At 38.4% G+C, this 13,275-nt stretch overlaps 1 protein-coding gene across 3 annotated transcripts in view; it reads right to left on the bottom strand.

Moving 5' to 3' along the window:
- LOC105494000 (F-box protein 7) overlaps nucleotides 1-13,275 on the bottom strand; it is an 86,773-nt gene that overhangs the window by 7,968 nt on the left and 65,530 nt on the right. For 2 of the 3 annotated variants that reach the window (XM_011762052.3, XM_011762051.3), the window contains 4 exons: nucleotides 11,779-12,073; nucleotides 6,911-7,138; nucleotides 5,840-5,981; nucleotides 3,217-3,300 (listed from right to left, as the gene is read on the bottom strand). In XM_011762052.3, coding sequence (XP_011760354.2) covers nucleotides 3,217-3,300; nucleotides 5,840-5,981; nucleotides 6,911-7,138; nucleotides 11,779-12,073 — 749 coding nt within the window. The remainder of the gene's footprint in view (nucleotides 1-3,216; nucleotides 3,301-5,839; nucleotides 5,982-6,910; nucleotides 7,139-11,778; nucleotides 12,074-13,275) is intronic. The other variant, XM_011762053.3, reaches the window with a different exon arrangement.

The raw sequence follows: 13,275 nt of genomic DNA, 5'->3' as shown, positions 1-13,275 counted from the left end.
CTAGAATATTTTTTAATGAAAAATCAAAACCCAAAATCAAGTGGAAAAACTGTCCTCTATTTCTGCCAAACACAATCAACATGGCAAATAAATATTCACAAATAATTCACAAAGATAAGCATGAACCAAATTCCTTCATGGAAGAAGTACAGTGCAAGACTTGATAAAACTGAATCTTAGATATAAAAGCTAAAAATTCCATGCTATCAAATTAGTAGAGTTGTGCCCAACCTCTCTAGCTCATAGGCTGCAACTGTAGAAAAACCTCGTGTGAGATTCATACACAGGAAGATTTCCTGAATAGCTATCAATCTGTGCTGGGCACTGAGGACACAGTGGAGACCTGCTCCTGTAACGCTTAGAACCTGGTAAATTAATAGCATTTATCACATGATGACTATGTATCAGCACCTGTGTCAAGCATTTTTCAAACTTTCACATCAGAAGTTCTTTCCTAATTACTATCGCCATTTTAAAAACAGGTCAAGCTACAGAAAGCCTGTCCAAGGCCCCATGGTTAGTGGCAGAACAGTGCACAAACCCAAGTCCGTGTGGCTCAAAAGCACTCATTTTTAGCCACCACACTGCTACTCAAAATGTGGGCGACAGATCACCAGAATTGACAATACCTGGAACTGTTTAGAAGTACTGAATCTCAGGCCTGCTGCAGACCTACCAAATCAGAACCTGTAGTTTAATAAGATCCCCATGTGACTCATATTAAAGTATGGACGCACTACCAAATTGCAGCTGAGGTTCCCACTTGTTTTGCTATTTACCAAGTGTATAGCCTTGGACAAATAACCTGCCCCTCTGATCCTCACCTTTTTGCTCAACTGTTTAAGGGAGACGCCACCACTATACCCGATAAGGTTGTTACAACTGAGAGCTCCACGAGCAGTGCCTAGTGTATCAGTAGACAATTTATGCTTGCTCCTTCCCCATTCCATATTTATGTATTTCACTATCTATAACAAATAAAACACTCAGTATAACGGGATCGATAAGAAGGAGGAAAGAGACACGCAGCTAATGTCTAAATCTTTGTTGTGTGACTTGCAATCTTGAACTGAAATTTGCTGTCAAGGTATAATTTTTAAAAATCAATTTGGCTCAAGGGCTTTTTTCAAATGTGAAAACTGATTTTCTTTAAATGAATTTTTTCCTTCAGCAACCTGGTATGTAACTATTTAATTAGAAACTTATGAATAAAAGGATAAATAACAGTGCCTAGTTGTAGTTACTAGGTGCTATCAGCCACAGTAAAAATTCATTAAAATGACTTGCCAAATGAGCAGCATATTCCTACTCAACGTAAAAGACTTTATTAAAAATACTTCATTATAACAGTCCATAAAGTTGTAATTTAACAGTATTTAACATTCTTCCTCCCTTCCATTTCCTTTTTCCTTATCTAAGAAAAAGCAGAAAAAGAATAGCAATCTGAGCTACATTCCTGTAAAAGTTGTTTTAAAAGGCTGGAAGTCAGCCAAATCTATTCCAATCCTGTATTTCACCATTGATTAGCTCTGTGACCCTTACGTAACTTAGCTTCCTCTAGATCTGTTTCCTGATCTAGAAAATGGGCATAAGAGTGTAGAGTATTTCTACTCTCCATAACAAGGTCCTCCCTATACGGTGATCAATACGGAGTGTCGTAGCCAAGGAATTTCAAGTTTTTCTGACCCTAATGATAAAAGCCATCTATACAGATTCATCAGTCCAGTTTATGCAGTTTCAACAGGGGCAAAAACTGGTCCTTGACAGGTTAAAAACTATTATATTGGTTTGTGATCCTTCAAAGGGTCACAGTACATAAATAAAATATATTTGTGGTATTAAATTTCATGAAGGAGAGAGATCGAGGGGAAAAATCTCCGAAGGCTCCTTTGGGAAGTGATAATAAAAAGATTGAGAAACTCTGGCCTAGTCTGCCATTAAACGTTCAACTTGGCCAGGCGCAGTGGCTCACGCCTGTAATCCCAGCACTTTGGGAGGCCGAGGCGGGCAGATCACAAGGTCAGGAGTTCGAGACCAGCCTGGCCAATATGGTGATAGCCTGTCTCTACTAAAAATACAAAAAAATCAGCGAGCGTGGTGGTGTGTGCCTGTAGTCCCAGCTACTCGGGAGGCTGAGGCAGAAGAATTGCTTGAACTCGGGAGGCGGAGGTTGCAGTGAGCCAAGATAGCACCACTGCACTCCAGCCTGGCGACAGAGTGAGACTGCGTCTCAAAAAAAAAAAAAAAGCTCAATTCACCTAATGCCCAAGTTCTGATTCTACGTCCAACCAGAGACCATTATAAATATGTATTCTGCTGTCTCCTTTTCCCATCAGTTTTAGTTAGTATAAATCAATCTCTCAGGGCTGATCTCCCCTAGGAATGAGCAAGAATAAGTCTTTAGACCTTCAAAGCAACAATGTCAATCTAGCCAGCCTTTCCTAAAGGACTGCTATAAATGCCATCTTCCCACTGTACCACAACATTCCCACTAGGCTCTTAAAACCCTCCTAAGTTTACTAAGAAGATTAAATGGAATAACATATGTACGGACACAAGTGCAGAATGAAACAGGCACTTAAAAAATGTCAGTTCCCCTCTCCACCTTATCTCTTCTCCTCCAACCACCTGTAACTGCCTCTCACAGTTTGGTTTAACTGAAAAATGATAAAAAGGAAAATCTGTCTTTGCATCTATTAATAATTTTAGAGAGTTTAGGCAAAACCTTATCTAGAATGCAAACTTTTGGTAAAGTATCAATCTGTATAAAACAGCAAATCAAATTTATGTAGGTTTAAACAAAGATTTTGATTGCAGTTTTTCCTCCAATAATCTTTAATAATGAACTTGAATTACTTCCATGAAACACAGATCTCTATATTGGTTAAATATGATACCAGAGAGATCTCCAAAGATTAGTACAGAAACTATGAACTATCATCAGAGTGTAATAAATTACATACTAGTGTTATCTCATAACAATATAATTCAGCACTCTATGACCCTAAGAAAAACAGGAAAGAAACAAACTCCTCAAATTATAAGCAAAACTTTCGCATTTTTTAAACCTTTGCATTCTTAAGCAAACCACATTATCTTACATATGCTTTAATCTCACATAGAAATTTTCTGTCTTTTGAACATTATCTTTCAGATTTTTTTCTTACACGAATTTCACAGAGTTCCACTCCAAAAGTTAAATAATGTTTATATTACCTAGTTTCTCTTTGCAAATAAAAGATTCTGGTAGCAGCTGCAATCTTTTCACACTTCTAATCTCATTGTTGATTTTCAGTGTAGCTGTAAATAAACAAAAGAAAGATGATAAAAAATTCTGTCACTTCATCAACTGCCTTTCTTTTTTAGTATGGGCTTGCATTTCCTTGCTCCTAATATACTAAGGACACATTATATAAAACAAACTGTTCTTCGCCTATTTCTTTCTCTGACAGCAAGTTCAAAAGTGTAAACCTGGCATCACATGAAGTAAAATCACTCTACAACACCACCTTTAAAAACTACAGTAAGCATCTTTATATAAAATCTACTAGGCAGCAGCTTATTAGTAATTGAAAGATACGCAACAAGGCTAATCAGAGGCAACTAAACACAATAAAATCATTATTTCTAATGAAGTCACTAAAAACTCCATTTATCTTTTATTTAACCCTTGGCAATGAGTCTTCCCTTGTTCATTAAAATAATCTTGCTAGTTTTCAGAGCATCATCTCTCTTCCAGACCCAAAGGACCAATATTCTTGACATCACCAGAGGGTTCAATTTTAATCATGTATACAAAGGCGCACTTCAACTCATTCCATGAAAGAGCCCAGTGATGTGCTTATGCACATGTGCACCAAGCAGGATGCCTGGAGTGAAGGAAAGATTTAAAGACACACTGCTCTTTTCAAATAATCAATCCTGGAATGGCTGGCTGCCATGCAAGTCTGCCAAGAGCTGATTTGCCAAGAACAGTAAAGAAACAAAGTATGAGAAATTAAGAAATCATCAAGACATTCAGTAGTTATTCTTTTTATATTAAGTATTCTGAATCTAATGAATAGAGGTTATTATACATGTCATTAAGTGCTTTTATAAGAAATCAAGGCAAAATTTGCAACTACACATTTACTATTTGGTAACTTCAACCTTGCAAGTTATGATGTGATGTAGCAGAATGATGAGATGAAGGCAGAAACTGTTGACACTCTGTATACAAGAATGCCAGACTAAAAGCTACATTTGCTAATTATGATGAACTGCTGAATAGACATTGCTAGGTCCTAGTGTCATCAGACAGTCATGTCCTGACAAACGTGAAGTACCACCAAAGCTATTAAAACCTAACGTTTTGAGACTTTTAAATAACATTTCAAAGAATCTTATGACTAAAGAAATAGAAATTTCTTAAGAGGCCAGGCGTGGTTCACACCTGTAATCCCAGCCCTTTGGGAGGTCAAGGCAGGAATACTGCTTGAACCCAGGAGTTTGAGACCAGGCTGGGCAACACAGTGAGACTTCATCTCTACAGAATATAAATAAAAAATAGCCAGGTGTGGTGGTACACGCCTGTGGTCCTAGCTACTCAGGAGGCCAAGGAGGAACACCGCTTGAGCCCAGGAGGTCAAGGATGCAATGATCCATGCTCTGGCTACTGCACTCCAGCCTAGGTGACAGAGCAAGACCTTGTCTCAAAAAAAGAAAAAGAAAAAGAAAAAGAAACTTCGTAAGAGGGGAATGAGAACTATCCAACATCTCAAAGATCAAGACAGCATAAGTCAGTAGCTTTCAAAATAGATTTTAGCAGGAAAAAAAAACAACCACCATTTTTTTCAAACAGAATCTCAAACAAAACTTCAATAAATGAAACAGATAAACATTTTGCTGCTTTAAGTGGTGATAAGGCTTCTACCTAACTTTCATCTAGGCAAAGGAGCAGCTGCAGAACATACTGAAAACCTGACCTAAACCTTTGACCTAAGGCTTACCAAAGCAACTTCCTTTGCTAAACAAAAAAGATGATCTATACTGAATAAACAAAACAACAAATGCAGCCCTCCCAATCTTGCCACACTATCTTTCTAACTAAAAGGATAAACCTCAAAAAACAAAACAGAATAAAAATGAAAGCTCCTAGTCATTCAAATGGATCTCCAGGATGTGTGATTATGATAGACTACTAGGAGTTGATATGAACCAAAGTGGTATCTGAACTAAAACACAAAGATGGAATGCCTTGCTATTCCAGTGAAATTTATTAATATGAAAAAGGAGACAGGAAAAGTTATTTATGCAGAGTGACATTTGTTGGGGGAGGCCCAGTAAATAAAACACACACTTACTAAGGCCTCAGTAAACTTAGCATTGTTGTTGTGCACTGCTGGCCACAGAGATGCGAACTTGGATAAATGGTGACCCCAGCTCTAGTTCCCCATGTCTCAGTTCAAGACCTTCGTTAAAAAAATAAAGCCATCCACAGGGATAAAGAAAAAGTATTCTCCAAAGAGTTCATGTATAATAGGCTCATTTCACTCATATTATCAAATATTGATAATATTGGATAATATTAAATATTACCCCCCAGAGCAAAATATTACAAAGATTAAGACATCAAGAAAATGGATGCCCTAAGAGTGAAGGGTGCTGGCCTAAACAACCCAACAACCTCTTACTCTATAATCTTCCAGACACATGTTATCAGTGGTCTAGGAATTCAATAAAGTTGAGAAGGACTCACAACTGTATCATGATAGCCAATCACTGAAGTGGCTATAAAACATTTGGAAAGAAACGTCTAAGAATCCATAAACGAGCAACCATGACTATGCTATTCAATTACCATTTACAACAATCAGGTTTCCCAGAGGCACACAGGTGAGAGTAGCGGAGCTGCCCTCGCAGAGAGGATGCATGTACTGCAGCTTATACACCCCGCTCAACTTCCACTTCTCCGGCATGGACAGTGCTTTGGCTTCGGTGCCCTGGGGAACGAAATGAAAGGGAAACAAATAATGAAGAAAGGTGTTACTCTCAAAAAGATTAAAAATCCAAAAGACTCCTAACTTGTTTGAAATAATCATTCCACATAGTCCTCTTAATACAATGCATCATTAATATTGCCATTATATTTTATATTGTAGGATAATATATTACAACACTTTTAATCAAAATTTTTGTTCAAACAGGTAAAATTGCATCATGGAAACAGGGATTGATCTCTCTCTTCCAAGACTCACTTCTCTGCCTAGCAAAACCATATGATTATTTAAAACTCCAAAATAATCAAATATCACTTCCTCTGTAAAGCCTTTTTCAAAGAAAAATTGTTTGCCATTTCCTTTCGTCCCCTAACAGTCTATTCATATTTCCGTTACACTTCAACTGTATTATTATCTATGTTTACTTGTGTTATTTCTGATTATCTTTTTATTTGTCTCTCTCCTCTATTTATGTATGGACTCCTTGAGGACAGGAAATATCCCAATGTTTTTATATCCTAATTTCTGGGTCAGTGCATGGCATGCTGCAGGTGTGCACTGATCACCGAATTACTCTATATCTTTTTAACTTATAACAAGGCTCTCAGACCAGCAACATTGGTATTATGCAGGAGTATGAAGAAGTACATGGTCCATTCTACAGTTACTAAATCAGAATCTGCATTTTAATAAGGTCCCCAGGTATTCCAAAGCACATTAAAGTTTGAGAAGCAATATTCTAAATGTTCTCCTCCATGAATTCCTGGCATCCTATATATGAATATGTCTCTCCCAGAACTTCACCAATATAGCACAGTGCTTTATATTTCTGTCTATCTCTGCCACTCTCAGACTATGGGCAACTTGACAGCAGGAACCATCCACATGTATGAGCAATTATAAGATGTCTGTGTTTTGCTTGCAGTACTTACCTGAGGCATGTAACCTGACTCCAACATGAGAAGATGTATCAACACTATCAAGGCATCATTGGCATCAGAACAGTCAGCTGATTGATACAAGGTCTCTAATGAATGTGGCACTTGCCCTTCCACCGATTCACTACAGAGCATGGGTTCTGAGGGATAGAAACCTGTGCCCTCTGCCATATCCTCAATATCTTGAATTGACTCAGCTTCAAAATTTTGACTAGGCCCTAACTGAAAAAGGAAAACAAAACAACGAATTAATTAAAAAGACTTATTTTTACACAATACTTTTTTGTATCCTAACGTGAACTAAGTGCTGAAAGTCAAAGTACATCACTGGGTTCAGAAATGGGAGACATTTTAAGTGAGTCCTTATAAATAAATAAGCCTGCGACCTACTCTTCCATCCTCAATTCCTCACCTGTTAATTCTAGCCGATATGTCAAAAACCTGGAAATCATCCTAGACTCCTCCCTCTACCTAACTAAACCTTGTCCCAAATCTGATCAGTCTTCAAAGTTCCACTGAAACTAACTCCTAAACATGTCTAAAAGTTGCCCCTTCCTGCTCCATTGGTACTTCAGACTCTCATCATGTATTTCCTGACATCCAGCAAGAGCTTCCCTTGCAAGTACCCCTTCTTCAACTTTGTTGTCTTCCAATACATCCCATCCCCTGCTGCCAGAGTTTTCTTGACAATTAAAAATCCGATCATGTACTATGTCCCAGCTTAAAATTCACCAGTACCTCCCCAACGCAGACAACAGCATTTCCCTCAGTTGTGCCTTAGATGTTCTTAGGAAAAAAGGTGGTCCACATGGAATAAGTGTGGAAAATGCTACATGCTGCAGCCACCTAACTTCACCCTCCATATTCACAAAATACTATATTTGCATTACAAAAGCACTGAGGAGTCTAATAACAATAATAATAGTGTGTGCATAACACTTTACCAAAAAACTCCGTCTTCACCAGTCAGCATCCCTGTAACACCACCTCACGAAACTAGATTTTCAGAGGACACTGAGAAATGCAGGCCTACAAATGAAGCCCAAACTTCTAATTCCCTTCGCATACAGAGTCCTTCATCACCTGATCTCTGACTCATTACCAAGTTCACTTTCTGCCAGTGCCTTCTTACTCACCCCAATATTCTCCACTTCTTCAAAAGAGGTAACACAGACCACAACTCTGCCTTACAACGGCCTTGATTATTTAACCTTATCACACTGCACTGTACTGCAATTTTCTGATTACATATCTGCGTCCTTCCATGACTACAAGCTTATAAAAAAACAGACTACATGTCACCCATTTTTGTAACCCCAGTAAAGTACCTAGCACAAAGCAGGTATTCAATGTCTGCTGAACAAATGCTGAAGGATAATACCTTACAACTTCATAATGTCTTTATTTTCAAAATGTTTTCTTATTTGTACCTTATAACAATCCTGTAAAACAGGCATGGCAGGTATTGCCTTTTTATAGATCCTGTAATTATAAATCTGAAAGATTAAATAACATAATCAAGGTTATCAACTAATAAAAATTTGAAACGAACCCAGATCTCCAAACTTGCAGCTCAGGACTTTGAGATGAAAAAAAAAAAAAAAAACTAAGTTACCTGTATTAAGTTTGCTCAGAAAGCTTGTTTCCTAGGCATATGCCCAACTCTTAATGCAAAGCGTAAGTTTCTTCTTTTTAGGGTTTGCATTTCCATTAAAGAAGGGGCAAAGGAAATTAAAATTACACAGTATATGTAAAAGGTTGGAGGAATGTAAGGGAGCCAGAGGTGACAGCTGTTCTTCCAAAATCTCTGAGGACCCAAGACCTGTGGCTTATGGAAAAGATCCAAAGTCACTTGTAAAAACCTAGAGGCCAATGAGAAGTCACACTACCCAAAAATGAGGTATGGCACAAAAATATTTCCGTATTTCCTGAGAAAATAGAAACAACTATATTAAAAACCACTTAACATCAAGCTAAACTATGGAACAATAGGTTTTGCTTCTTTACCACTATGTCTAACTTTTGGCCACTTACTACTTATTGGCAGTTGTGTGGGACAGAATATATCTGGAAAAATGAAAAAGAGTTACCCTAGGCTGAAGTACATGAGAGGGAGATATCAAAATCCTCTGCTGGGCTTGTCAAACCTTACTCCTACTCTATGGGAACTACTGACATTCTCTGGGCTATTCTGATATGAGTATTTATCAAATTCTTCACATGTGTGAAAATGAAAAAAAAATGGTGAGCACCACACCTCTCTGAACAGATCATTTCGCCATATGTCATTTACAAAAGACTAAAACAAGTGACTAAGATGCATGAGAGCTAATATTAGATTCTGATACCTGCTACCCGTTTCTCATTCAAGACTCAAGAGGTACTGGATGAATTCCCAAATATGACGAAATAAGAAAATTGATATTTAATTACAAGAGTAAAATTTACCTCCTATGGTTTCACGCATCTATTTTCCTTTTCTAATGCTCCATTCTACATTACAGAGTGTAATGTACTTAAAAGCATTATTTATGAGATCTCGAGCTCAGTTTCCATACTCTTAAGGTTTTCCTGTCACCCTTTAAGGTCTTGGAATACAAAACAATATGCAAAATCTTAGAACTGAAATTAGTAACTTCAAGCAACATTAATTTCTCAAAATTTTCCAAAAGGAAACTAGCAAACTATCACAAATACTATGAAAAGTTTCATCTTACTAGACAATTTTAAAGTACACAGAAGTAAAAGTAATGGGCCCTACTAAGTTATCCCAGAACAAGCCTATCAGCAAAAAAGACTCAGAAACATAATTTAAATATACAGCAAAATATTCTTACTCATTCCCCAGTTTACCTCTGTGAGGCAGAAACACACTGATACAACAATAATTTTAAAAATAAACTAAAATCCACATATCTGGACATAATTTTCACAACTTACCAATCTATTAAAAAGTATTTTTTAATATGTCTATACTTAATGCCATGACAAGTTACCATGAATACTTATACCCAAAAATGTTTAAGGTCAGCAATTAAGTTGAGGTGATAAGTGTACATACAAAAAACAATTGACAAGATGGCACGTGTATTGGTATTAAAAAACTAAAAGTGATCATCTGCACCATTCAAACAATTAAAAGGTCGGATAAAGGCTGGGCATGGTGACTCATGTCTGTAATCCCATTACTTTGGGTGGCCAAGGTGGGCGGGTCACTTGAGGTCAGGAGTTCAAGACCAGCCTGAGCAACATGGTGAAACCCCATCTCTACCAAAAATACAAAAATTAGCCAGGCGTGGTGGTGTCTGTGGTCCCAGCTACTTGGGAGGCTGAGGTGGGAGAATCACTTGACTCCAGAAGGGTAAGGTGGCAGTGAGCTGAGATTATGCCCTATACTCCAGCCTGGGTGAGAGAGTGGTACACTGTCACAAAAAAAAAAAAAGTGGGAAAAATGATGAGGCATGTACAAGGCAATAAAGATAATCAGATAATCAATACAAAGAAATTAAAGAAAACTATTGGGCTATAGTTGGCAAGGGCTTAGGAAGATGGGTAGAAAATATAGACAAGAGAGGGAGGAAAGGTAACAGGTTCCAGTCTGGGTGAACAGTAAGATCAAAGTCACAAAAGCAGTCAGCAGGTTGTGTGTATGCACATGCATGCAAGCAGGTGCATGTGCTGGCTGGTGGGGGCGGGGGGAAATGATGGTCTGTTCTGATTGGAGATGACAGTTTAAAGGAGGGAAGAACAGAAACTACCCCTAAAAAAGTTGAGTGGAGTAACTTTCCAGAAAGCCTTGAGCACCAGGTACAGGAGGACAGACGTCATTTTCCTCTTCTGTAAAATGACAGGGTTGAACTAGAGATACATGGTATTTTTCAGCTAAAAAATTATGAGCACAAGTTTATGAGAAAGAGTTAATGAAAGACAGCAAGGGAACAATAGCATCAGAACCATGTAGGAAGAAGGCAAACCCAGAAAACAGACTGAGGAATAAAGCCATTGGAACCCGAAATGGAAAAGAAAAACTGACAAAGCTTATTAATGGGCTAGATTTAAGCAGTCAAAAATCACAGAAAACCAGCAGTGCCACTGACAAAGAAGGGAACATGAGCACACATATTTCCAAATTTATGTTGAACATATAAAGTCTGCAATGACAATTTAAAAATGCAAGTATAAATATCCTGCAAGTCATTTGGAAATAATTGGACCACATCCATAGCCTTAATGAGCAGACCAGATCAGAGAAGCAAGGCTAGGAATCATGAGCTTAGGAACAGTAATAGAAGTCAAGGGATAATTCATCTGAAGGACAGTATGTGAACAAAACAGGCAGAAACTAGGTACTTTGGGATGCCAGCCCCATATTGGTATAGGCATTTAGCAGTTAAAAAAATATATTCTATAAAAATATAATCTGCAGTCAGGCGCGGTGGCTCATGCCTGTAATCCCAGCACTTTGGGAGGTCGAGGCAGGAGGATCACGAGGTCAAGAGATCAAGACCATCCACACCAACATGCTGAAACCTCGTTTCTACTAAAAATACAAAAACTAGCTGGGAGTGGTGGCGTGCACCTCTACGCCCAGCTACTTGGGAGGCTGAGGCAGGAGAATCGCTTCAACTGGGAGGCAGAGGTTGCAGTGAGCCGAGACTGTGCCACTGCACTGCAGCCTGGTGACAGAGCAAGACTCCGTCTCAAAAAAAAAAAAAAAAAAAAATATATATATATATATATATATATGAAAAATAATGTGCAATCTATTGATGATAATTATCCTGACTGGAACAGAATTCAACTGAGGTGTTCAATATGACTTATCACCTACTCTATTTGATATATTGGTCTTTAATACCCACCGTACTGTCGTCATTCCAAACATCAGACTGGGCTGCCTGTCCTTGGAATGAATCACTTGGTTGTTCATCCTGTATGCTAGTCTCATTGGAGCTGGTGGCCAAAGAGGGTTGGTCATTATTCTGGAGTGAAGAATGCTCTGAATCTGTGGATGAAGGTAAATTAGGCGCTGGAATGTCATCTTGAAGAATCAAACATATCAAGTCCCCAGAAACAATCCCATAGGAAGCCAAGGTCTCTTCATCTCCAGTGAGGGCATCCTTGTAGTTCAATGTAATTGTAAATCGGGTATCAGAACTGCCAAGAAAGATGGATAAGCACAGTAAGAGCTACCTACTTCTGTTACCTTCAACAGCACATCTGAAGCATACATAAGCACACAGTATGACCCTAGAAGAACTAAGTCATGAAGAGACAAGGTCTCACTATGTTGTCCAGGCTGGTCTCAAGCTCCTGGCCTCAGGCAAGCCTCCTGCCTCAGCCTCCTGAGTTGCTGGGATTACAGGCATAAGCCACCATGTCCAGTTACATTTTTGTTTTTGTTTGTTTTTTAGAGACAGGGTCTCACTCTGTTGCCCAGGCTGGAGTGCAGTGGCACAGTGGCACAATCACAGCTCATGGCAGCCTCAAATTCCTGGGCTCAAGCAATCCTCTCACCTCAGCCTCCAGAGGAGCTAGGACTATAGGCACAGATGACCCTACCTAGCTTAAAGTTTTGAGAAAATTATCAAAATTATTTATCAATGAATGCCTAATCTATAGATTTCTAATGGCCAAAACTCTCCACCTGGGGGACAGGATACAGTAATTCTCTATCATTAATCCATGCTTTCCTCAATTCTAAGATGTACTTTTTTGTATTTTGACATCTTTGAAATTAAGATGCTTCCTAGAATCAATCACATATCAACTGACAGCATTTTTCCCCTGCTGTTACATAAAACAATGTGTCTTCCAAGTGACAGCATGTAAGATTCAATGAAATACCTTTAAAATACAAATTAGATCACATCATTCCTTCACTTAAAATCTTCTAATAGCTTCTATTTGGAATCCTTAACATAACTTCCAAAGCTCAACGTTTGATCTCTTCCCATTTCTCCTACTGCATCCTATGCCATCCGTCCTCTCTCACTGTTCTCTATTCACATGAGCTTTCCATCAGTTCCAAAAAGTAGATCAACTTTATTGCAGCCTTCGGGCCTCTGCATTTGCTCTTCCAGATCTTCAAATGACTGACTCCTCCTCATCATTCCAGTCTCAGCCTTCAGAGATGCCTTTCATTCAGACTCCAGCACTCTCTATTCTGCTATGCTCTACTTGAAAACGTCATTATCTACTTATCTATTATCTGTCTACCCTACCCCTGCCACTAGAACTTCAGTTTCATAAGATCAGGGATCATGTCTGAACAGTTCAAACCATATCTTCAACACTGGCAAATAAAGTATTTGTGAAATAAATGCAACCACCAAACATTAGTTGGAAAGATCAAGATG

Source organism: Macaca nemestrina, chromosome 15 (assembly GCF_043159975.1).
Source record: "Macaca nemestrina isolate mMacNem1 chromosome 15, mMacNem.hap1, whole genome shotgun sequence".
NCBI lineage: Eukaryota > Metazoa > Chordata > Mammalia > Primates > Cercopithecidae > Macaca > Macaca nemestrina.
Note: the sequence above shows the minus strand (reverse complement) of the source record. Positions and strands in the feature narration are given on the sequence as shown.